We start from the raw sequence: 27,555 nt of genomic DNA, 5'->3' as shown, positions 1-27,555 counted from the left end.
CCACACTTAAATGCTAGCTTTTTGTGAGTTATGCACGAAGACTTCCAAATTTAACTGTGCTTCAGTTTTCTACAGTCTTTCCATTCAAATAATATTCGTCTCCTCCATTCTTCTTGCCAAAGTGCATAATTTCACATTTTCCCACATAATATCTATCTGCCAAGTTTAACCCACTCACTTAACCCAAATCCCTCTTCAGACTCTGGCACCCTTACCACTTGTCTTCCTATTTTTATATCATTAAACTTGGTTTTGATACATTCACTTTCCTTTTGAATCAGTAACAGTGTAAATAATGACGATCCCAGCACTAATCCCTGTAACAACCTACTAGTTAAAGGTTACCACTTTGCTAAGATAAACCAGGGCAGAACTTGCATAGTTGATGGTAGGGCCCTGGGGAGTGACCTCGAACAGAAAGAGCTAAGGGTGAAAGTACATAGTTCCTTCAAAGTGGAGTCACAGGTAGATAGGGTGCTTAAGGTGGCATTTGGCACGTTGTTCTCCTTAGTCAGAGCATTGAGTATTGGAGTATTGGAAATCATGCTGTGGTTGTAGAAGACATTGGTGAGGCTACATGTGGACTACTGTGTACAATCATGGTTGCTCGGTCACAGGAAAGATATTATTAAATTGAAAAGGATGCAAAAAAGATTTAAGAATATTATACAGAGACTGAAGGTTTTGAATTATAAGGAGAGGCTGGGACTTTTTTTTCCTTGGAGCATAACGGGGCTGAGGGGTGACCTTATAAAGGTTCATAAAATTATATGGGACATAGGTAAGGTGAATAGCCAAGGACTTTTCCCCAGGTTAGGGGAGTCCAAAATTAATGGCACAGGTTTAAGGTGAGAGGGGAAAGATTTAAGAGGGACCTGAGGGACAACTCTTCCCACAGAGGTTGCATATATGGAATGAGCTGCCAGAGGAAGTGATAGAGGGGAGTACAGCTTATATTGAAAGGAGAAAAATATCCAAATATTTTCTAATCACTGCGGTGGTAGAGCTATGATTTCAGATATATATGTGTATTCAGAATCCAGAGGTATTTCTTTGCCAAAGATTGCTGGGCATTCTGATCATATGGTAAACCTTGATAATTTAGTGGGATTATAAACATAACTGGAATAGTCATTGGTCATTTAGTCCATGTAACTTTTACCAGCAGTTATCCTCCAACAACGGTAAGTTCATTATGTAGTCTGCATTAACTGTTGAAAGCTGGACACGGTAGACTTTTAAAGCTTTCATATCAAAAAAGGACTAAAATCTACTTTCAAAATCAAACAAATAAGCAGACTTGGAGACATGACATTTTTGTGAATTAGATTACATTCTGATTAGATTCCCTACAATGTGAAAACAGGCTCTTCGGCCCAACAAGTCCACATCCAGGTAGCCCACCCAGACCCATTTCCCTCTGACTAATGCACCTAAGACAGGCCAATTCACCTGACCTGCACATCTTTGGACTGTGGGAGGAAACCGGAGTACAGAGGAAACCGACGCAGACACAGGGAGAATGTGCAAACTCCACACAGACAGCCACCCGAGGCTGGAATTGAACCTGGGTCCTGGTGCTGTGAGGCAGTAGTGCTAACCAATGAGCCACCGTGCCACCCTTAAAATATAGACTTAAAGTAAATCTATATGTTGGGAAAAGCTCAAACAGTCCACATGATACACTCTAACATTTACCAAGCCAATGTGGAGTACTGCTTCATTCCAAATTTCAAAAACAAAAGGTTGTTTACAACAGTGCAGAAAAATTGGATAGATTTGATCAATTGGGTGAAAACTATCATTTGTAGTTATATAGCACCCTTAGCATTGCAAAATTTCACATTCACTTCAGAAAAGGGTAAAATTTGACATTCACAAAGGAACATCAGAAAATCAGATTCATCACAGCGTTGCCAAAATGTGGCAGCAGGCCGCTTGGCCCCTCAAGTCCATACCGACCCTCCAAAGAGCATCCCACCTTGACCCACCACTACCCTATCCATGCACTTCTCATGGCTAATCCACCTAGCCTGCACATTGCTAGACACTATGGGCAATTCAGCATGGCTGATCCACCTAGCCTGCACATATTTGGACTGTGGAAGAAAACCAGAACACCTGGAGGGAACCCACGCAAACAAGGGGAGAATGTGCAAACTCCACACAGTTGCCCAAGCGTCCCTGACACTGAGGCTGGGTTAAAAAAAAAATACAACTCTGGGAATATATGTAGGTTTTAAGATGCCATCTTAAAAGATGAGGGAAAGGCTTATACTTTTATACAATCTTTCATGATGACCAGACACCTCAAGGAGCTTTACAACCATTTAAGAACTTTGAAAATGTAGTCACTATTATAATAGAGGAAATGCAGCAACATCCACACAGCAAACTCCCACTTATATTAAGAACAACTTTTTTTGATGTGATGTTGATTGAGGGATATTGGCCAGGATGTGACAGACAACTTCCCTGTCCTTCGAAATATTGAAGTGGAACTTGTGACAACTACCTGTAAAGACATGTAGGGTTGACTGAAAGACTGCATACCTGACAGTGCAATACTCATTCAGTACTCCCTCACCTTTTGGGAGCAGAGAGAAGGAATCCCAGAGCTCAGAGCCAATTGAGTTTAAGATATTTATCGTTAGGGCAGAGATCTTGAAGGCTTATAGGGCTGGAGGTGGAGTCACAGATAAGCAGGGTAGTGAAGGCAGTGTTTGGTAAGCTTGCTGTTATTGGTCAGTGCATTGAGTATTGGAGTTGGGAGGTCATGTTGCGGCTGTCATGGACGTTGATAAGGCAACTTTTGGAATACTACATTCAATATAGGAAGTATGGTTAGTAAGTTTACAGATGACAACAAAATTGATGGTATAGTTGACAGAGAAGAAGGTTACCTCACAGTACAAAAGGACCTTGATCAGATGGGGCAGTGGGCTAAGCAATGGCAGATGGAGTTTAATTTAAATAAATGCGAGCTGCTGCACTTTGGTAGAGAGAATCAGGACAGGATGAATACATTTAATGGTCAAGTCCTGGGAAGTTTTGTTGAACATAGAGACGTTTGAGCGCAAGTTCATAGCTCTTTGAAAGTGGAGTCACAGATAAGCAGGGTAGTGAAGGCAGCATTTGGTAAGCTTGCTGTTATTGGTAAGTGTATTGAGTATTGGAGTTGGGAGGTCATGTTGCGTCTGTCATGGACGTTGATAAGGCAACTTTTGGAATACTGCATTCAATTCTGAACCCCTTACTATCGAAAAGATGTTGTTAAACTTGAAAGGGTTCAGGAAAGATTTACAAGGATGTTGCCAGGGTTGAATGGCTTAAGCTCTCGAGAAAGGCAAAACAGAATGGGGCTACTTTCATTGGAATACTGGAAGATAAGTGGTGACCCTAAAGAGGTTTATAAAATCATGAGAGTCATGGATAGGGTAAATAGACAAGGTCTTTTTCTTGGGGTGGAGGAGTCCAGAACTAGAGGGCCTAGGTTTAGGGTGACAGGGGAAACATTTAAAAAGGGACATATGGGGCAACTTTTTCATGCAGGGGGTGCTGGAATGAGCTGCCAGAGGTGGTGGTGGAGGCTGGTACAATTACGCATTTAAAAGACATCTGTTTGGGGATATGAGTAGGAAGGGTTTAAAAGGGATATGGGCCGGATGCTGGCAAATGGGACTAGATTAATTTAGGCTCTCTGGTTGGCATGAATGAGTTGGACCAAAGGGTCTGTTGCTGTGCTGTACATGTCTATAATTCTCAGGGTGGTGGAGGCAGGGTTGTTGTGTGGGCGTGAGGCTAAGGTAAATATGTTTTTGGCTAACAAAGAACTCAAAAGTTTTCAGCAGTAACCAGAAAGGTGTGCCCAAACCACTTGGCTAGAACTCGCAATATCAAATGGCAGAACACACTCAATGTGCCAGATGGTCTCCCCCCTGCTCCTAATGTGTATTTTGCGTGCTCCCATTTTACTTTCAATTGTTTATTGGCATTCAATGAACTGCATTTCCTTTTCAGATTCTGCCTTGTTCACAATTCTTCAATTTAACTGGTAAAAGAGACTCACAGTTGTTTTCCCTGCTTTAACAGGGTGTAGATCCCTGCAGAGGATTCTGTGCTTTCTTGGACTTCTAATCACCCCAGGTTCCAGTGCAAGAGTGCATAGAAAATCTGTGAACTGCTGTCAGTACAATGACAACTAATACCATTTGTACAATACTGACTGCAAAATCCATGTTATTGTGTTCCAATCAAAAAATTTGCAAATCCACTAACGCATATTTAAGAAATTGTCAAAGATACCAACATATGGAATACTTTGACCATTATTTCCCCTTTTACAGAATATAGTAAAATGCAAACAAGAGTAATTTAGCTCCAAAAACATGAAGTCAAACCAACAGTCCACATAAATTAAAAAAAAAACCAAGAATTAGTCTTCTACTTAATTTACCCAAATTGAAGTTTGTCCTGCAAGCACATCAAATAAGCATTAAAAAGAACTTGCATATATGCCCCCTCTTTCTAGTATTTCCAACTTTTAAAGAGTTTGCATCAAAGCCAGACAGACCGGATAGAAGTCTGCACTTCCTTCTGACTGAAAAGAGCCTATCGGGCATAAATTTGAAAGATCTCAACCCAGTTTCTGCTGGATGCAAGACTACAATATCAATTCTGTCTCGCTGGCTGGTTTTTGATACAGTCATAAAGTCAGGTGTACAGCACGGAAACAGACCCTTTGGTCCAATTCATCTATGCAGACCAGATATCCTAAATTAATCTAGCCCCATTTGCCAGCACTTGGCCTATATCCCTCCAAAATTCATATACCTATACAGATGCTTTTGAAACGTAATTGTACCAGCCACAATTCATCATGCTGATGAGCGATAACTTCCTCTAGCAGCTCATTCCATACCTGCACTACCCTTTGCATAAAAAAAGTCAACAGCACAGATTCAATTCCTGCATCAGCCAAGGTCACCACAAAGATCCCACTTCTGAACCCCTCCCCCAATATGAGAGACATGGTGACTCAGGTTAAACAGCACAAGTCATCTCCCTCTAATAAATGAGCAGCCCCAAGGTTCTCTGGGATAATGGCAAATTAGTTTATTACAAACAAACTGCCAATCATGCACATGCATGTCTATATTGGAAAATTGTACACTTAATACAATTGCCTTCTTTCAGTTAAGATTCTGGAAGCTGATGCTGTAGACACCAGAAATGGAAACCTATCTTCCACCACAACATCTCTAAACTTCACGAAGCTTAAAACTCCACCATTTAATATTAATTCAGAAATTAGTCCAACAGACTGTCAGCAGACTGTCATTGAGCTTGAACATGCCTTTGTATGTCTATCAGGATTGCGGTTTTGAGAAACAGACAATATCCAAAAATACAAAAACAAAGAACAGATACTGCCTGTTAGTATCATGAAACTCTGCAAAAAAAAAGTGACAAGGATCGAAGGGTCTGTTTCCATGCTGTACATCTCTATGACTGGAACACAAGCTACTAAACTCAGGCAGGGAATATTTTAGAGCAGTAATGATTGATTGAACCATATTAGCATGAAAATGAGGTTGAATTATTTACATTCAATATTTAAAATTAGACCAGCCTAGTAACTTTGATTGAAAGAGTGGTGGCCATGGGGAATCTATTTGTGTGTACACAAATTTTCATTAAAACTTGAAATTTGGGCTAATTTCCTGCAGATTTATTGCTTAATGCAGTGAGGACCCAACAAAATATGACATGGTTCTCAACTGTGAAAGGTAATTCTTCTTTTTAAAAAGTGACCCATCATCTGTTGCTTTAACAGAAACACAAAAGCAAAATATTTCAGATTTCTAGCATTTGCAGTAAGAACAAAATGTGACTGAAGAAAAGTCTGGTGCAGTGTTTGGTAGAGGAATAAGATGGTGTTATTTTCTGGGTCTGTAGATTGTGAAGGAGCAAAAATGACCTTTAGTACAGTGCTATGTACTTCTTGTCAGATGTGAGAGTTTAAAGAGAGTTTAAGGGTTACTGTGGATTATATCTGCCATAAATGCTGTTGAATGCGAATCTTATAAGATCGAATGGATCGGTTGGAGAGACAGTTAGAAGCGATGAGAAATTTGCAACAGCAACAGTATGTGATGGATGGCAGGTATAGGGAGGGGGTAAAGTCTCAGATACAGTCACATAGATGGGTTAACTCCAGGAAGGGTAAGAGAGGTAGGCACCTAGGGCAGGAGAGTCTTGTGGATATACCCATTTCAAACAGGTATGCTGATTTGGAAAATGTAGGGGGTGATGGATTCTCAGGGGAACGTAGCACGAACAGCCAAATTTTTAGTATTGAGACTGGCTGTAATGCAATGAGGGGTACGTCGGCCTCCAAGAGATCAATTGTGTTAGGGGATTCTGTAGTCCGAGATACAAACAGACGTTTGTGGCCAGCAGAGAAAAAGCAGAATGGTGTGTTGTTTCCCTGATGCCAGGATCACGGATGTCTCAGAGAGGGTGAAGAATGTTCTCACGGGGGAAGAGGGACCAGAAAGAGGTCATTGTCCACATTGGAGCCAATGATATAGGAAGGGAAAAGGTTGAGATTCTGAAGGGAGATTACAGAGAGTTAGGCGGAAATTTAATAAGGAGGTCCTCGAAAGTAGTAATATCTGGATTACTCCCAGTGATACAAGCTAGTGAGGGCAGGAATAGGAGGATAGAGCAGATGAATGCATGACTGAGGAGCTGGTGTATGGGACAAGGATTCACATTTTTGGATCATTGGAATCTCTTTTGGGGTATGAAGTGACTTGTACAAGAAGGACGGATTGCACATAAATTGGAAGGGGACTAATATAGTCGCAGGGAAATTTGCTAGAACTGCTTGGGAGAATTTAAACTAGTAGGGTGGGGGGGGGGACCCAGGGAGATAGTGAGGAAAAAAGAGATCAGTCTGAGACTGGTACAGTTGAGAACAGAAATGAGTAAAACAGTCAGGGTAGGCAGGGGCAAGGTAGGATGAAAAAGTTAAACTGCATTTATTTCAATGCAAGGGGCCTAACAGGGAAAGCAGATGAACTCAGGGCATGGTTAGGAACATGGGACTGGGATATCATAACAATTACAGAAACATGGCACAGGGATGGGCAGGACTGGCAGCTTCATGTCCCTGCATACAAATGCTACAGGAAGGAGAGAAAGGGAGGCAAGAGAGGAGGGGGAGTGGCATTTTTGATAAGGCATTACAGCTGTGTGGAGAGACGATATTCCCAGAAATCCATCCAGGAAAGTTATTTGGATGGAACTGAGCAATAAGAAAGGAATGATAACCTTATTGGGATTGTATTATAGACCCCCTAATAGTCAGATGGAAATTGAGAAACAAACTTTTAAAGGAGATCTCAGCTATCTGCAAGAACAATCGGTTGTTATGGTAGGGGATTTTAACTTTCCAAACACAGACTGGGACTGCCATAGTGTTAAAGGTTTAGATGGAGAGGCATTTCTTAAATGCGTACAAGAGAATTTTCTGATTCAGTATGTGAATGTACCTACTAGAGAAGGTGCAAAACTTGACCTACTCCTGTGAAATAAGGCAGGGCAGGTGACAGAGGTGTCAGAGCAATCTGATAAGATTCGCATCCAACAACATTTATGGCAGAGATGTCAGTGGGGGAGCCTTTGGGGCCAGCAACCATAATTCTATTTGTTTTAAAATAGTGACGAAAAAGGATAGATCAGATCTAAACGTTGAAGTTCTAAATTGGAGAAAGGCCAATTTGGACGGTATTAGGTAAGAACTTTCGAAAGTGGCAGATGTTCCCAGGTAAAGGGACGGCTGGAAAATGGGAAGCCTTCAGAAATGAGATAACAAGAATCCAGAGAAAGTGTATTCCTGTCAGGGTGAAAGGAAAGGCTGGTAGGTACAGGGAATGCTGGATGACTAAAAGAATTGAGGGTTTGGTTAAGAAAAAGGAAGCATATGTCAGGTATAGACAGGATAGATCGAGTGAATCCTTAGAAGAGCATAAAGGAAATCAGGAGGGCAAAAAGGGGACATGAGATAGCTTTGGTAAACAGAATTAAGGAGAATCCAAAGGGTTTTTACAAATATATTAAGGACAAAAGGGTAACTAGGGAGAGAATAGGGCCCCTCAACGATCAGCAAGGTGGCCTTTGTGTGGAGCCACAGAAAATGGGGGAGATACTAAATGAATATTTTGCATCAGTATTTACTGTGGAAAAGGATATAGAAGATAGACTGTAGGGAAATAGATGGTGACATCTTGCAAAATGTCCAGATTACAGAGGAAGTGCTGGATGTCTTGAAATGGTTAAAAGTGGATAAATCCCCAGGACCTGATCAGGTGTACCCGAGAACTCTATGGGAAGCTAGAGAAGTGATTGCTGGGCCTCTTGCTGAGATATTTGTATCATCGATAGTCACAGGTGAGGTGCCGGAAGACTGGCAAGTGTGGTGCCACTGTTTAAGAAGGGTGGTAAGGACAAGCCAGGGAACTACAGACCGGTGAGTCTGATGTTGGTGGTGGGCAAGTTGTTGGAGGGAATCCTGAGGGACAGGATGTACATGTACTTGGAAAGGCAAGGACCGATTAGGGATAGTCAACATGGCTTTGTGCTTGGGAAATCATGTGTCACAAACTTAATTGAGTTTTTTGACGAAGTAACAAAGAGGATTGATGAGGGCAGAGCAGTAGATGTGATCTATATGGAATTCAGTATGGCGTTCGACAAGCTGCCCCATGGGAGACTGGGTAGCAAGGTTAGATCTCATGGAATACAGGGAAACTAGCCATTTGGATACAGAACTGGCTCAAAGGTAGAAGACAGAGGGTGGTGATGAAGGTTGTTTTTCAGACTGGTGGCCTGTGACCAGTGTAGCGTCACAAGGATCGGTGCTGTGCCCTCTACCTTTTGTCATTTATATAAATGATTTGGATGCAAGCATAAGAGGTACACTTAGTAAGTTTGCAGATGACACCAAAATTGGAAGTGTAGTGGACAGCGAAGAAGGTTACCTCAGATTACAACAGGATCTGGACCAGAGGGGCCAATGGGCTGAGAAGTGGCAGATGGAGTTTAATTCAGATAAATGCGAGGTGCTGCATTTTGGGAAAGCAAATCTTAGCAGGACGTATACACTTAATGGTAAGGTCCTAGGGAGTGTTGCTGAACAAAGACACCTTGGAGTGCAGGTTCATAGCTCCTTGAAAGTGGAGTCGCAGGTAGATAGGATAGTGAAGGCGACATTTGGTATGCTTTCTTTTATTGGTCAGAGTATTGAGTACAGGAGTTGGGAGGTCATGTTGCAGTTGTACAGGACATTGGTTAGGCCACTGTTGGAATATTGCGTGCAATTCTGGTCTCCTTCCTATCGGAAAGATGTTGTGAAACTTGAAAGGGCTCAGAAAGGTTTTACAAGGACGTTGCCAGGGTTGGAGGATTTGAGCTCGAGGGAGACGCTGAATAGGCTGGGGCTGTTTTCCCTGGAGCGTCGGAGGCTGAGGGGTGACCTGAAAGAAGTTTATAAAGTTATGAGGGGCATGGATAGGATAAATAGGGGTCAGGGAGTCCAGAACTACAGGGCATTGGCTTAGGGTGAGAGGGGAAAGATATAAGGGGCAACTTTTTCACGCAGAGGGTGGTTACGTGTATGGAATGAGCTGCCAGAGGATGTGGTGGAGGCTAGTACAATTGCAACATTTAAGAGGCATTTGTATGGGTATATGAATGGGAAGGGTTTGGAGGGATATGGGCCAGGTGCTGGCATGTGGGACTAGATTGGGTTGGGATATCTGGTCGGCATGGATGGGTTGGACTGAAGGGTCTGTTTCCATGTTGTATATCTCTATGACTGTCAGACAGCATTAATAGAACAGAAACAAAGTCAACTTTTTAATAACATTTTAGATTGATGGACATTTCATGCAAATTAGGGCAGGGAGCTCGTTCAACTGAACAACAACGGACCAAGTTGATTCATAGAATGATATAGCACAAAAAGAATCAATGAAAGCAATGACCAAATAAAGATATGCTACTATTGCTCAATGTAGCTACAAAATTGTAAATACAAAATCTGCACTTAGCAAATTAGTAATAGCTCATCAGCATGAACTAAACTATTCTTTTAAGTCCAACTATACCCTGCATCAATCCATAATTGTAAGAAACAGGGAAGGAACCTTTCCTAAGGCCATGCATATATTGCTCTCAATCTAACCAAATGAGGTGTGAAAAAACAGAAAACAGAAATTCATCTAAATTCACTTGTGTTCTGTGAAGAAACACCTTACTTCCATGCACTCCACCCTCCAACCATAAACATAACTGAAACCAGTACATAACTACGTGGGGAAGTGAACACCAGTTTACATGCAAAGTTTGCACTGAAATATTCTAATTTATAAAGTTTCATCATTTGGTTGTGAATTATCAGTTAAAGAACAACATATCCTTCTGAAAGTGCTCCTCAATTTTGCTTCAGGTTTTCGAAAGTATCTAAACTGTGCTTCAATATCAAATGGTTGATCTAGCATCTGATCTTAAAATGGCATTGAGAAAATCAAAAAAAAGGTTTCAAATGCATATGAGAGCTAGCTCCATTTAGTTCCTTAAAATGTGGACCAGTCTGAAGGAAGTGCTCAGAATTGGTTTGGTTCTTTGCACATAAACTTACCAGAAAGTTTACAAATGATGAATTGTTCAGCGATTATCTGTTGCATTTTTTTTAGAAAAAAGTATAGAAGAAACATACAGAGCATTTTTCAGGGGGGTGACATGAATTTATCCAAAATTGTCCAGCTCTGCAGTATGTGCAAAAAGTCACGCCCCCTAGTTGCCAATTACAATTCTCTTCCTGGCAAACCTACTAAGGCTAAATCAGACGGTGAACCCAAAAGAAGCTGAAATCCTACATCTTCCACATAGGTACCTATTTCGAGCTTCACAAATCAACTGATTTGGTATTGATAACAGCTCCTCTCTTGCTGAAACTCTCATCCATGCCTTTGTTATCCTCCAAGTTTGACTTTTCCACCATATTCCTAGACCATCTTGTATATTATACTGGACAAAATTATAATCTTCCAAATGACTCAGTCCCTATCTTGACAAGTTGCCTGTAACTGCTGGCCTAAATTAGACCCTGAGCAAACCAACAATTTGATTTTATAATTCTCATCCTGGTTTGCAAATGTCTCTCTCAACACTTACTCTATGGCGATGAGGCGGGGGGGGGAGAGAGACGTCAGTATTTTTCCAACGTCTCTTTAACGTCTTAATTTTAAAGGTCTGGCTTTCCCTGCCTTCACCTCCATTGTTCTACTTTTCTTTCCTCCTTTAAGTCTCTCCTTAAAGGCTAGTTCTTTGACCAAGCCATGGCCATCTTACTCAATATCACCCTTTGCTGGCTTGTTGTCAAATTTTGCATTATAATATATCTATGAAGTGTTTAGGAATTTTTAATCTCATTAACAATTTTACATAAATACAAGTCCTCATTGCCAAAGTTATATTTTCTTTTCTTTTGCTGCTCTGACCATATCCAGAATCTTAATATAAAGTTTTACACTTTCTTCAAGACAAAACTCACAAATATGGTTATTAAAATATTACTTTTCATTTGCATATACCAAATAAATTGCTTATCTCAATTCAATTACAAACAATTATTTCCCATTAGAACTAAGAAATTAACTTGCGTGAAAGAGGGGAGTGCGAGGTTGAAGACAGGAATTCCAGTCAATGCAAAGTGCATTGAAACTTGTTTACCTTGTAAATTGGAATTAATCTTAAATTGGGAAACCAACCTAAATTAACCACAAAATAGCAACAGCATGCTAGAACCTAAATTAGACCCTGGTTTGCAAATGTACCAATCAGGCCAACATTTATTGTGGGCGGCACGGTGGCACAGTGGCTAGCACTGCTGCCTCGCAGCGCCAGAGACCCGGGTTCAATTCCCGACTCAGGCGACTGACTGTGTGGAGTTTGCACGTTCTCCCCGTGTCTGCGTGGGTTTCCTCCGGGTGCTCCGGTTTCCTCCGACAGTCCAAAGATATGCAGGTTAGGTGAATTGGCCATACTAAATTGCCCGTAGTGTTAGGTAAGGGGTAAATGTAGGGGTATGGGTGGGTTTCGCTTCGGCGGGTCGGTGTGGACTTGTTGGGCCGAAGGGCCTGTTTCCACACTGTAATCTAATCAAAAAAACCGATCTTAACTTTGTGTACTGTGAGCAATTTAAGTTGTTCTCTTATTTGAACACTTAGTCTCACCTTTTCTTAAAATATCCTGGTTTATGTATACTCAAACACTCCTGCTCTAAATGAACCCCTGCCACCTCCACACCATATTAGGGTAGACAGTATGACCAATGTGACAGGATCTTGTCACCTCCAGAAGTACTGTGTACCTGTGATCGACTGGCAAAATCCAAGCTTGTGCAGCTGGTGTTATACTGACCTGCGATCCCATCATTTTTGTTTTTAAAATTCATCTGGGAACATGGGCTTACCAATCAGGCCAACATTTATTGCCCAACCTTGTACCTGAGGTGCTGATGGTGAACGACCTTCTTGAACTGCTGTAGATCATGGTTTCTAAGTACACCACATTACAATACTGTTTTGAAAAGAGTTTCAGGATTTTGATCCAGCAACACTGAAGGAACAACAGTATATTTCCAAGTCTGGATGGTGAAATGCTTGGAGGGGAACTTGCAGGAGGTTGTGCTCCCATTTATCTGCTACCTTTACCTTCTTGTGGGTTTCGACAGCATTTTAGAAAAATCTTTGGTGAGCGTCTGTAGCGCATCTTATAGGTTGTACACACTGCCACCAGAGTCAGAGATGTACAGCATGGAAACAGATCCAACTCATCCATGCTGACTAGATATCCTAAAGTAATCTAGCCCCACTTGTCAGCATTTAGCCCATATTCCCCCAAACTCTTCCCATTCATACACCCATCCAAAGCCTTTTAAATGTTGTAATCACACCAGCCTCCATCACCATCTCTGGCACCCATTGTGATAAAGTTGCCTCTTTGGTCCCTTTAAATCCCTCCCCTCTCACCTTAAACCTCTGCCCTCTAGTTTTGGACTCTCATACCCTGGGGAAAAGACCTTCACCATTCATCCGGTCATGCCCTTCACGATTTTATCAACTGCTGTGTGGTCACCCCTCACCCTCCAATGTTCCAGGGAAAATAGCTTCGGCCTATTCAGCCTCTCCCATAGCTCAAACCTCGAAACCTGACAACATCCCTGTAACTATACCCTGCACCCTTCTAAATTTCACAATATCCTTCCGATATCAGGGAGACCAGAACTGAATGCGGTATTCGAAAGTGGCCTAACCCACACCCTGTATTATGTCAATGCACCAGGGTGCCTTGGTTTTGGTAGAAATGAATGCTTGAGAATGTGGTGCTAATATCAAGCATGCTGCACTGTCCTGGATGGAGTCAGGCTTCTTTAGTGATACTGGAGCTGCATTCATCCAGGCAAGTGGGGGGCATTCCAGCAAACTCCTAACATGTGCCTTGTAAGTGTTAAGCAGGTTTCAGAGAGTCAGGAGGAGAGCTCCTTTCTGCAGGATTCCTGGTCTCTGACCTGGTCCTGTCGACATGGTATTTGAGTGACTAGTCCAGTTGTTTCTGGTCAACAGTAGTCTCGAGGATGTGGACAGTGGAGGATTCAGAGAATTGGTAATGTCACTGAATGTGACATTGTTGCATGAGCTCTCTTGTTGGAGATGGGTACAGTCTGGTAGTTGTGGAGTATGAATTTTACTTGCCAATTGTCAACTCATGCCTTGATATTTTGTCCAGGTCTTACTGCATTTGACCATGGACTGCTTCAGTATATGAGTTGCAGTGGTTCTCAACATTGCGCAAACAAACATTGCCACTTCTGACCTAATTCTGAGGAAAGATCATTCATTAAGCATATGAAGATGGTTAGGCTTAGGATATGACCCTATAGAAGCCCTGCAGAGATGCCTTGGTGCCAGGATGATCAGCTTCCATCAACCACAACCATATTCCTTGTTTTGCATTAGGCAGGCTCTTCCCCGATTCCGCCCAGATTCAAAATGATTAGTTTCACTAGGGCTCTTAATGCCATACTGAATCAAACTTGATCTTGACAAAGACCGCCCTATCAATTCATCTCTGGAGTCCAACTGTTTTGCCTATGTTTGAACAAAGGCTGAAATGAGGTCAGCTGCTGAGTGGTACTGGCAGAATCCCAACTAAGCATCAGTGAATGAGTTATAGCTAAGCCAGGATACTCAATAGTACTGTTGATGGCCCCTACATTACTTTACTGTCTCAGTAAAGTCTCTATTGTTCATCAGTAATCAGGTTGAATTTGTCCTGCATCAAGCCTATTGGACATACCTGATGAAGGGCTTTTGCCCGAGAAGTCAATTTCCCTGCTCCTCGGATGTTGCCTGACCTGCTGTGCTTTTCCAGCAGCACACTTTCGACTCAGATCTACAGCATCTGCAGTCCTCACTTTCACCTAATGGACATACCTGACAATTTTCCACATTGTCAGGTATAGTTCAGTAGGCTATTGCTGTACCGAAACAGCTTGGTAAATTCCGCATGTCTTCAGTACTATTGCCAGGTTGTCATGGCCCGCAGCCTTTGCAGTATCCAGTGCTTTCAGCAGTTTCTTCTCATTGAATGGGACAAGGCGAAGACTGATCATCCACCAGCACTCCAGATATTTCAGCCCATCTTTTGCACTTGGTATACTGGGCTCCACAATCACTGGGTATATTTGTGAAGCCTCCATCACCCAGTGTTGTTTAATTATCTAGCACCATTCACTACTGTAGACGACAGGGTTGCAGAGTTTATAGTTCTGAACTATAGGCTTTGGAATCGCTTAGCAAAGGCTATCATTTGGTAAGAGAGGCCGTTTGCTGCAAGGAGTCCCGTGATGTCGCTTTAACAGATGGACACCTCAATTTTTAGGTACACCCACGCCCTGCACTCATTAAGCCAAAGTTGCTTTCCTTATTTGATGGTAATGGAGAAGTGCATGGTTGAATACAATTTTGCTGTTAACAGTGCCTCAAGGAAAGCAAAGATTTCAAGTTGCTAGATACATTTGAAATCTAATCAATTTAACATCGCAGTACAACTGTACAGCAAGATTGAGGATGTTCTCAATGTGAAAACAGGATCTTGTCACAGAGGACATGGAAAGGTGCGGCGACAATAGACAGATTGGTGAGGATGAGTTAAACATAGGAAAAATAAGAGAATTGGGCCATTCAGCTCTGCCAATCACCAAGATCAGGGCTGACCATCCAATTCAGTATCTGATTCCCACCCCTTTCGCATCCCTTTGATTCCTTTCGCCCCAAGAACTGCATCTCACTCCTTGGAAAAATACTCAATGTTTTGGCTTCAACCACCATCTCGGACAGAGAATTCCATCGGCTTACCACTCTCTGGGTGAAGAAATTTCTCATCGCATTCCTAAATGGTCTACCCCTTTTCTTAAACTGTCCTAACTCCGGACTCCCAGGCATCAGGAACATGCTTTCTACATTTCTGAGAGATCCCTCCCTTTTCTAAACTCCAGTGAATGTAGGCCTAACCAGTCCAGTCTCTTTTCATACATTAGTCTGGTCAACCTTAAACCAATCTGGATCCCAGCACTGATCAGTGCCTGTCACTTGAAAAAAAAGACCAATTTGTCCCTGATGCTTGGCTGCTGTATGCCCACCAGTTCGCTATCCATGTTGCTACTAATCCCATGGGCTTTACCTTTACGTGCTAATCTCTTACATGGGATATTATCAAAGCCATCTATAAAAAATCCAACTAAACCACATCTACTTTCTTCCCCTTATAGACTCTACTAGATACATTCTTGAAAATTACAAGATTTGTCATGCACGATTTCCCATTCATAATTTTATGCTGACTTTGTCTGATCCTGTTACTGTTTTCTAAGTGCTCTGTTATTAAATCTTTCAAAACAGTCTCTGGCATTTTTCCCATTACCAATGTCAGATGAACCTGTCTATAATTCAGTTTTCTCTTTTTTTTTGGTTAGAAAGGAAAAGGGTTATAGCTACCCTCTGATCCATAGGAACTGTTCCAGAATCCATAGAATCTTGAAAGGTGACGATGAGGGCCACTTCCTTGCGTACTCTGGGGATTTATCAACCTTTAACCCCATCAATTTCTCCAATGCCATCATATTTCCTACAGGTGCTACCTCTCATTAGGTTCTGCATTTCACAACACTTTTGAACCATTATTGGCATCTTTTGTGAAGGAAGAACCAAAATACGTATGAATTTGGTCTGCCATCTTTGCTGCCAATTGTAACTTCCCCTGTTTGACAGAATGGGACCTAGATGTATTTTCAACATTTTTTTCTCTTCACGTACATATAGAAGCTTTTATAATCAATTAGTTTGTTCCCCGTAAGCTTACATTATTTGACCCCTCTTAGAACAAACAAGTCCTTTTGTTCTCCTCTATTGAAATCTAAACACTCCAAATTCTCAGGTCTGTTGTTTTGTTCGCCAATTTGTAAGCCCCTTCCTTGGATCTAACACTATGCCTAATTTCCCTTGTTAGCCATGGTTAGGCTATCTTTCCCATTTTAATTTTTGTGCCAGATAGATGTGAACAATTATTGCCATTCCACCATGCACACTTTAAATGTTTGCCATTGTCTCTCCACCATCATCCCCTTAAGAAACACTACCCAATTCACCATAGTCAGCTAACACCTCATACCAATGTATTTTCCTTCATTTTGTTTCAAGACTCTCATCTCTGGATCAACTACATCACTTACCATCTTAAATAGAGAATTCCTTTTGTTGGTTCCCTCATCACCTGCCACAGACCCAGTCTAGCAACATGTCCTTTAGTTTGGTCAGCGGTAGCACTACTGAGCCACAGTGAGATGGTTTATCTAATAATCTCACTCCGAAGACTATTGGTTATGTTCACTGATTTTATTTGGTCTCATGATTAGATTAGATTACATTACAGTGTGGAAACAGGCCCTTCGGCCCAACAAGTCCACACCGACCCGCCGAAGCGCAACCCACCCATACCCCTACATTTACCCCTTACCTAACACTACGGGCAATTTAGCGTGGTCAATTCACCTTGACCTGCACATCTTTGGACTGTGGGAGGAAACCGGAGCAGTACAGAAACATTTCATTACAGAAATTTTCAATTACCTCACATTTACATTTTTGTTCTAAAATGTGATTTATTGTACATAATCTAGGAGGGACTGCATCTTATCTTGAAGATTATGGACAAACAGCAAACCAGCTGCAGCGCTACTAAGCTTTCTTGTAATTTGCAGCCATGCAAGTAGACCTGTGCTTCTTGTCAATCTTGATCTGGGTGTCTCGCCATCAAGACTACAATTTCCACCACACAATGCAGGAGACTATAAACCAGACAGTTCTTTGGAAAGTAAACAATTCCATTGGGAAACAGGGGCTGGAGTGTGTATTTTCTCTAGATGTTTCAGTGCATCATGCAAACTCAACTTCCTGATTTGGAATTAGCCCAAATGAGCAACTCATGATATGGATTCCTCGGAATTCAGTTGTATACTTCACTAAATAGACATGTTTTCAACAGTGTATTAGTAAACTAAAATATTAGTCTTATAAAGAACTATAAATAAGAGACTAGAAAAAACTGCCATGGGACAGGTTTCTTTATTTAATTTACCCATTTTGCAAACTGACAAAAGGAAGCATTTTGTCCCCCGCAAGGATGCATTATCCTCCAGTGAACGCACACATTTTCTTTTCATCAGGTTTTGAACCCTTCAACTGCAGAAATCTCAGACCTCAGCTCAGCACCTCCCATCTTGCAAGCTTGGAAAATCAGCAATGTGTTGCAGCAATGAAATTAGCTACACAGATAATCCTGCCATTTTGCAAAAAAAATGGTAAATTAAAAATCAAGTTATTTATCCCATATCATGGGACTGCACAGAATCACAAGCAACAGTGTGAACGTGTTCTCATATAAACAGATTTCAGATAGTTAAGCAAATGTTTTGTTCCTAATGAATATCCAGTATGTGCACTGCCCACACACCATCTCATTCTGATCATTTAAATTTTAATGCAAACTTGCTATTGAATGACAAGTCTTTGAGGATGCAAGTGTGAATGGGACACTATTGGAATTGGTGGAATAATGGAGTTACATCATCAGTAAATAAGAGTCTTGATCAGTTAATAAACAAAAGTAGTAGGATTACTTCGGTATGAATTAGAAATAAAGTTCTAACTATAAATGCCAAAGGACAGTACAAAACTCAATGATGCTATATTGTGTGAACTTGCTGTCACTAAGTAACAGCTGTGTGAGAAGGGGTTTAGAGCAATATGTATGGAACTACTTGGAATAAAATAAATGTTTTTTACCCACAAATTAAAGAATGTCAAAAATCTTTATTCTGTCCCTTTATCTCTTATACAAATACTGTACACAATGAAACTGTTAAGTAACCCTTCCCATATAACATCTGAGCATTACATAAGGGTACAAGTGTGAACTGTAATTTGACTAGAATTCTGGAAGTGTGATCCGTAAGGTATTTCTGAAGATTATAATGCAACATTTCAAAGCTTTCATGCCAGGATATTGTTTTAGAAATTTATTTTTCACAAAATTTGAGCTGGATTAATAGCAGCTCTGCAAAATATCAAAGGGGGTGGTTGACAAAGGCAAAGTGCAGTCTTGTGAAAATTGGTATCACATGAACATTACAGAATTGGTCAAGAGGCCACAACCATTTACTATACATACAGTTTATGTCTGCATTAACGCACTCAAGAACCAAACTGAAATATTCAGTCTCACGGTAACAAGCTGAAATTGTTGACATACACAGGCAGTCACTGTGGTGCAAATGTGTTCCAGACTGAAGACTACTTGCCAGTTGATTTGTACACAAATTGAAACAATGCAGGACAACGTAAAGGAGCTGGTCACAAGGGAATGCTCATATTCAGATCTTTAAAATTACACCTGCATATGTGGTTGCATTAGTATGAACATTCTTAAATCAGACTTTCAAGATTAGCTTCTTCCCTGCCATTATTAGACTGCTAAATTGGCTCTCTAATTTCAAATAATGGTGATCTGACTTCACACATCTCCTGTGCAGTCTAACCTGTATGCCTCGCTCTAAACACCCTTTGATCTATGTCCTGGTTTGCTATGATCTGCCTGTACTGTTCACAAAACAAAGCTTTTCACTGTACTTAGGTATATGAGACTACAATAAAATCAAATCAAAAATCAGCAACTCCCATGGAAATGTGTATTTGCACATATATTCAGACCCAGAACCTAATTCAAGAATTGAGGTCAGGAGAATCTTATATAAACTAATTTTTACAATAAAGAGCAGTCCTTCACCAGTCACAAAAAAGGGTACGAGTATTGAGCTCACAGTTCATTTCTGAAGAAACTATTATACTACAGTAGCCATCTACCGAGTTCTTAAAACCCAAATTAAGTATAAATCGCATATAGCTGTATGCTTAGTTACTAATTAGATAATTACTGTCCCTTTAAAATTTTAGATTAGCTGTAACATCCAAAACGTGTCATAAATCACTCATTAACTCTTCACTGACAGTTTGATATTAAAGATCACAGTTGACACTTGCTGCATCAATTGAGAAAATAAGAGGCCCAAACTTTCTTAAAATTATTTGAGTTGTGAAATAGTTCAGAACTTGAGTATTACTGAGGCATATTGTCAAAGCTTTCCATCTTGCTCTCACATGCAAGAACACCACATTTTAAAGAAAACAATTAGTAGTGCACAAGGAAGAAAATGCTCATTGTTTGGCAAGTGAACTGTGTTCGAGCTGTTCAATACAAAATTCACCAAGGAATAATTGCTTATCCGCATTCCAGCCTCTGAATTCCATCCCCCACCCCCTCAATTGATATTCTTAAAATTGGTTAGTGTAATTCATATCCCACTTAGGATTGCTTGACAACGACTGTCCAATCGCAGAATCATATCTAATAATTATGTTGCGAGTTTTGCAATCATGGACTGGGTTGCTTTCTGTAAACCATGAACAGAGACGTGTTTGATAAGATCGACTAGTATTGCCTCTTTTTTAATTATGCAGCAACATTGTTGGTCCTCAATGTGTTCTTCTGCTCTGTGAAATGCAAGATGAAAGGCTTCAATGCATATCTCCATTATGAGCAATAAAACAAAACTAGCTCAATATCAAGCAGTCCTATTATTTAAAATACTGAATATATTCAAAAGTTACCCTTAACATCCTTGTAATTTGAACCAGAAAATTGAAAAGACTTGAGAACCTAAACCAAAAATAACACCTGTTCAAAATGCAAACTCTTAACATTATTGGATCAGTTTGTTATTGAATGTAACAGATTGAATAACATTTCAGTAAGTTTCTCTGAGCCAGACTACTAGGGCTGGAATCTTCAGTGTATCATTAATGAGTACACGTTTGTACATAATGACAGCAAAAATCACTCTGGAAATTCAGAGTCACTTCTGCCAACACCCACACTTTATATTTCACCACAGAATTACTGTTTCTTTACAATTTATTTTGCATTCAAAGAAAAATAAAAACCATCAAATTGCAAATGTGTCAAAATAATACTGCTCCATCTGTTCCTAACCTATGGTTGACCACTTACAAGATAAATTAAAAATCAAAGCAAATACCTTTAACTGTCAGGATTTTAAGCTACAAGTTGCACATCTTACAAATACTACTTAAATTATACAGTACACTAATATCAGATCAATGTTTTATTGTATAAGCAGTTTTGCTCGAGAAAATTCTGAACTGACCCTCAACAGAAGTGGTGACAGACACATTAAAAATGATGGCCAGGAAAACATTTGTTGGTTCATCTTACCTAAGAAACTTCTGGATTTAATACACCACACAGTGAAATGTAAACTGAATTTACAAAGTGCAAAAGACAACCTAGATGCAGTACAAAAATTTCAAAGCTTGTGTAAATGAATGAAATGTTCTTCCACCTGAATGCACAATGTACTTTAAATTTAACAGACAGCAGCAGAACTCATCTCAGCAAGTATACGTGCAGAGTTTTACTGGTTCTGATAGCTTGAACAACAGTAAGGGAATATAAATCATATTGATCAGCTAAAATTAGCATTTATCTACAATCTAAATCCACCATTTTACAGAACAATCATGTGAATCATATAATCCTTCTCCCTTTCAATGCAATATCAAACTATGGAAACAAAATAGATAATAGCAACTAGTTTTTACACAAGTAGGTCTTCATCTTAATATTTCACATGACATAATTAAACAAAAAAACTAAAACAGAGCCATAGAACAAAATATTGAGTGTCTTCAGACACATGGATGGAGGAGGGTCGAAAGATTTAGTGTATCAAATTATTGATTGCTTCACCACTCAGTATCATAAGCCCGTTGCCTTATACAAATCAGACATGGAACCTAATTACAGGAAACATACAATCTCACTCCCAAAAATCCCTCTTCTCAATGCTTGCTGCACTGGTGATAAAAATGCACTTCCTGCTGATTATCCTGTCACATGCCCTTATTAACTCACTATAAAATTACTCAAGGTTGGTGCATGCTTTTTAAAAAAAAGTTCAGCATAGCAAAGCTCAGAGTGCCTTACAAATGACAGTAACAGTAAAAAATGTTCCAAATCCTCCTGACAAAAGATGATTATGTATCACCAAAAAAAACGCTGGTTTTTAAATCAAGTCACTAGAAGTGGTTTCCTGAAGATGTGGAAGTGAACTCCTCTAGACAGTCAGGCACAGATGGCTATCACAGCAAAGTTTAATAAATTTGGGAGTTCAATGTTCTGTAGTAACTACTGGAATAGAAACTCAGAAGTAGTTACCACATCCTCCGGACTACATATTAAATTTAGAAAAAGGTACCACATATGGCTATTGATTAAATATACATATACAAAGATAGTAGGTTGCCCATTCAAAATGCAAATCTGGTTAAGGTTCAAAAATTCAAGTAATAATTCTGTCTGAATTATTGAAGCAATATAACTTTTATTAAATCACGAGTGTTAGTGTTGAGATGGTTTTTGTTCGACAAAATAGAAATTATGATTGCACAAGAGCACAGCAATTGCTTTTTTTGTTTTTTTTAAAGATTGAATCAAGTTTTCTCAGTTTAACATTTAAATTACATTAAAACTGAGATGGCAAGGTAAGTTTTCTGATAATATTTGCCTCTCAAATTCAACAAATTACTTTTTTTTTAAACTGTTGAAATACGTCAAAATACTTTGATTACTGAAATTAAGATTAATCTGCAGAACCACGACGTAGTGGTATTTGACTATCAAACAGCACGCGGAACAAATAGTTGTTAGAATGTGAAGATCGATCAGAACAGCATGGAAAACTGCCTGGCACATGGGCTGAACGCATTTACTGAAGTTAAGGTTTCTCTTTTTTCAAAAAAAGGAAACAATACCCTCACTGATTCTTGAGGAAAGATCTGGCACACCCTACCGCTCAAAAGTGGAACTTTTACTAAGTTTGACAGCTTTATTTAACAGCATCGTTAGATTCAATAATGTGATCCGACGCCTGGCTAAAGCAGAAGCAACGATTTAATTGTACAGGCATTTCGTTTCGACTTTAATACAACTTTCCTTTGCTGAAAAGGGGAAATACTATCAAACTCAAGTGCCTGGGTTAGCTAGTACCGATTTAGAAACATGAACAGTTACAGTACGAGACAACAGTGTATGGATTTCAAATGGATGTTTGAGTGTAAAAGATGCGAGTGCTCATAATACAAGGGCCACACGCCGCTCTGACGCTCGATTGTACGAAGAGATAACAGCAATTACGTGTTATTTCTAACGTTAGTCAATAAATATCGCAGAGGAACTTGTTTTGTAATTTGATAGTACGGGTCTCTGGAAATGCTGTTTACTAAAGAAAGTTCAAGAGTTTGTGTATTGCCGCTATTTAAGTTTTATGCTACTTGTACAGCGTATCAAGTGTAGCTGGATAAATGTCGATAGGACCACATCCTCCTAATATAGCTCTTCTCCCCTCCCCCTCTAGTTAAACCTGCCACTGTTTCGTAATAATGTTGTAACAAAATGGGTCTGAAATATGATCCAACCACTTGACCAGTCAATGACAGCCCAATTCTCGTTTATGTTTTAAAGCTTTGTTCTCCATTTTTATCGCCTAGCTCTTACAAATCAAAAATCTGAACTGTTCTATTGAAAACTCCTTCCAAACGTTTAATTCCTTCGACTGTAACTTCCTTTTAAAACACACACTATTACCAACGAAAAATGAAACACGACCTAAAATCAGTGAAACAAATACTTGACTGAACCTCAAATAACGTCAATTTGACGCTTCAATCGTCTGCTTCCCTCATCACTCGATTTCCTGTTAAGTTCTTAACTGTTATTCCCTCTTTGCCTCTATTTGACGTATTTGGCGCAACGCCCATTATTTGTGACCCAAGACTAAATGAAACTAGAATAATGGTCAAAGACAAGCTTCGCAAAAATAGGCACCCTGGGGACCAAGAAATGATTTGTTCATATTTTGCATTCATAGGAACAGAAATATTTAAACACCGACATGTTCACACACGCCACACCCGGGTCGAAAATTTAAAGATGTCAGTTAGACAAGTTACTAAAGCTGCAAAAAAAAGTGCGATAAGTTTCTTGTACTTCGATACTGAACAAATTTTCCATTAAGTAGAGATCAAGGCAACCGAGTCAACTATTAGTTACTGTCTTTTCTCTCTTTGCCGTCTATTTCAAATCGGTGCCCACCCTCTTAAATACTTCTATTCCCTACTTCAAATTATTTGCCCTAGTTTCAAGACGTATTTCCATCTCCCCCGCCCAACCTGTGGACCCACTTTTCTCAATCCTTGCACGGGTATATTATGCCACCTCCCCTCCGGGCTCTCTTTGTCCCGACTACATCCCACTCATTCAACATCAAGCAAGCATAGATGTTTGTAACCTCTATGCCGGGTTTTTAAACCGCGCCTGGGCTACAGGTATCCACCCATCACTGTCGAAATCACTGCGTCTCGTATTACTTTAAAATTACCTACACTGCATGCAAACACATCAGAACAAAACTAACATCCATTTATTTCCTCCAAACCAGGAAAGAGGGGAACCACCTAGTCGCGGGTACATATACTAAACTTAGCATATCATAGCTGGAGTTCCTCAATGCTACAAAATGAATCGAACTGCAGGGGTTTCTGTGCTGGAAGTCTACCAAGCATTTACCTCGGTGCTTTGCCGAGTTCATTACTGTCCCATTTAGATTTTCTCTCCTCAGTTGAAAAAAAAGTCAAATGTCACTTCACTTTTCAAATAAACATTCAAGGCACATGAAAATGTTAATAGTAGCCAAACTGCAGCAGACTATTCTTTACAATAAATGGATTCTATCCAAATGCATTTCCCGAGTTTGGCCACTTCCCTGTTTATTTAGAAGGCTGGAATTGGGGTAGGGGGTATATATTTTGCTCCACCTCGCCCTTCCCAGCGAACTAACAACCTCACAAAATATCCCCCAAGTATTCATGGAGCACAAAAGGTACCATTCAGATTTCCACTTTCCCTTTAAAGTGTTTGCATCTCTGTGAAGGCATGTCTCCTCTTTCCCCACCCACTTCCAACACACGTTGCCACCTTACATACCTTCATCCAGTAACCTTTCCAAATGATTGAAAATGCCGCAGAAGTTAGGCAGGCTACTCATCAGCTTCTTGTCGTTCATCAGTTGCATGAGATAGTCTGGGGTAGGTTTTGGTCGTTCCTTATTTTCCATTTCCCCTACCATATTCCAAAAAAAATACTTTCCCCCCCCCCTCCTCCCAATAACACGCACACACGAAAAAGCTGTAAAAGTTCCGGCGTTCGAAGAGTCTCTCTATCTCGGTCCCAAACCTTGTCCTTTTTTTCTTGTTGTGTCGTCTCTTTTTAGGGTTTTTTTGTCCTTTTACTGGAAGCTGCCCGCGGGGGAGGGTCCTTTCTTTTAACTCCTGTATGTGAGTGGTGAGAGTTTATCTCTGCTACGCAGTGCGATCCCTCCACACTAACACGCAGCAGCTCTCACACTAACGGCTCTTATGTGGATTTTTTTTCCCCTCCTGATCCTGCTCGAGCTCTCAACCCTCAGACACCGTCACAGCCTCCAGAGAGGAAAAAAACCAACTATCATGTGATCCGCGCTTGCGCGAGCGAACTAACCTCCCCGCCCCTTTGCGTGCTCGAGACCCACGGACGGCGGAGATAGCACGCGCACGGGTATAAAGAGAGAGAGACGCACGCGGGAGAGTTGGTATGAGAGGCCCGTCACCTTCGCGCACATCCCCATCAGCAGCATCTTCCGGGTGGAGGTTGTGGGGGAAGCTGGGACTTTGCGCAGCCGCTCTCACGGCTTGCGTGCCAAGCAGATAAAGGTTTGTTGCGTGATTGCGTGAGAAGGGGGATGTGTAGTGGCGAGATTCTGCGCATGCGTGTTGCCTGAACGGTTTAAGAGATGGGTTGTAAGGCAGAGCACGGCGGCGCTTCAGCATTTGATAAACCCCAGATGAATTACCCCCTAGAGATGTGGGTTTGTATTCCACTTTCGACTAGCTTTTTTATGCTGCGCAATTAGCTTATTCATATGCATATAAGCTGGACTGTGTTGGTGCTAAATACCTATTCCTTTGGGTGGAAGGTAGCGAGGGAACTTAAATATTCATGATTTTTTTTCTCTCTCCCTTATGTAGGTTCTGGGTTCGTCTTCCTAGATGATGTTGAAATGTGGAGGAATTGCGTTAACGAATGCATGCCTGCACACGTGGAAATAAACCGCGTAAAGAAAGAATTGTTAAGCTTTGTTTCTTTAAAATCTACACTCAAACTGTTCCCATGGAAGCAACACAGGAAAATTAGTATGTTTTCAACCACTACCAGGGGGTAAATTTTAATTCACGACTCCGTTAGTGCGAAATTCAATCTGTTGCCTACCCCAAAGAAACACGTTGTGCCCCAATGATAAACATTTTATTTAAAATGCTATTTTAAACTTTAGTACTAATGTTAAATAATGGTTTGCACAGCGACCGCTCAAGTTTTCACATTGTAGTGTGCCAGTTTGACAATTCAAAATCTGAGGAATTTATGATAGAAAGCTTTATGATCGAACAGTTTATAAATAAATGTTTTACCAGTTCTCTCTTGACAACTTGATGTTTACTTGCAGTAATGTATATCTTTCAAAGTTGGTGCTATCTGGTAGAAGCAAAGGAATAAAATCACTTGAACAGTTTGAATTGAATTGTGCATTTATATTTGTCAGTTACTTAATTCCCCTGTTTTAATAAAAGTTAATGATGTCATCACACCGTGGACTATTACAATTCCAACTCTTATTTGCGACATTGATTAACGACAGATGTTTGGAATTTCCTTGTGCAAAGCAGCAGTTTGGTAATGAGTTGACATCGTGTTGAGAGGAAAGAAGGGTACGTTTGCTTCTGCGTCAGAACGTTGGAATGTTATCCATTTAGCAATTGAGGGAAAGGTTGTTTCTGTCTTCTCAAGCGATCACTAAAATATTCAATGATAAAAACAGGCATCATAACAGTATCGGGATGAATCGAAATTGTAGCTTTGTTTTCTATTTAATTAATATTCCATATCAGCCAATTTTTTTTCTTCCTCCATTCTCTGCCCGTGCTAAAGCGCGAGCTTTATCCAGATACATTTTTGCACTTCACGCATTGATGTATACTATTCATCATTATTTCACAATACTTTACTGCCGAATTTGTTGAGGTTACACGTTTTCTTTGATAAACAACTTACCTTTGTAAAGCAAAATATTCAAATTGCTTAAAAGGACTGCATGATTAAATACACTTTTGCAAACTTTTCTTTGGCAAATACGCACAGAAAAGTAATAAACGGGGAGAATTATGTTCTTGAATTACATAACGTAGCAAACTATTTGCTGTGATCAGTGGGATCGGACTGACTTTTTGAATTACAAACATTCTTTGCAACCCACCTCAAAATCTGTAACAATTACGCAATTGATTATAACTTTGACTTTTCTCTGGACTTTGTAGGCAATTGGTGAAATCTCTGCGATTCGACATCTTTTTGAATGTTGAAATAAAATTTCTTTAATCCTTCGACGGAATTTTTTGAATAAGAGCAAAGAAAATCGAATCAAGCTTTTATAGAGAATTCTCTATGCGAGGCGGCAACTTTGTGGAATGAAACGAGAGTGTTTTAAAGCTCGAGATGGTTCAACTATTGTATTTAGAATTTTGAAATGTACTGATATAGAGAAATGCACGCTTTCGTTCATTATCTTTTATTTTAAAGATTGCTTGCGAGAGTTTATTTCCCATTACCGTTACGGTTGCGAATTCTCAATAAAACTAA

General features: G+C 40.2%; 1 protein-coding gene and 1 long non-coding RNA gene across 10 annotated transcripts in view; one reads left to right on the top strand and one right to left on the bottom strand.

Annotated features, from left to right (window-relative positions):
• The window catches only part of LOC122552980 (protein quaking), a 563,704-nt gene extending 538,131 nt beyond the window's left edge, over nt 1–25,573 (bottom strand). For 3 of the 9 annotated variants that reach the window (XM_043696327.1, XM_043696329.1, XM_043696326.1), the window contains exon 1: nt 24,811–25,339. In XM_043696327.1, coding sequence (XP_043552262.1) covers nt 24,811–24,952 — 142 coding nt within the window. In that variant the 5' untranslated portion in view covers nt 24,953–25,339. The other 6 variants (XR_006312579.1, XM_043696331.1, XM_043696323.1 and 3 more) reach the window with 5 other exon arrangements.
• LOC122552981 lies at nt 25,484–26,431 on the top strand. The gene is made up of 2 exons (XR_006312580.1): nt 25,484–25,574; nt 25,890–26,431. It is a non-coding gene; the product is annotated as an uncharacterized LOC122552981 (long non-coding RNA).
• The last annotated feature ends 1,124 nt before the right edge of the window (nt 26,432–27,555 follow it).

The sequence above is a fragment of the Chiloscyllium plagiosum genome, chromosome 9 (assembly GCF_004010195.1).
Source record: "Chiloscyllium plagiosum isolate BGI_BamShark_2017 chromosome 9, ASM401019v2, whole genome shotgun sequence".
Taxonomy (NCBI): domain Eukaryota; kingdom Metazoa; phylum Chordata; class Chondrichthyes; order Orectolobiformes; family Hemiscylliidae; genus Chiloscyllium; species Chiloscyllium plagiosum.
This window is presented reverse-complemented; position numbering and strand designations above follow the sequence as displayed.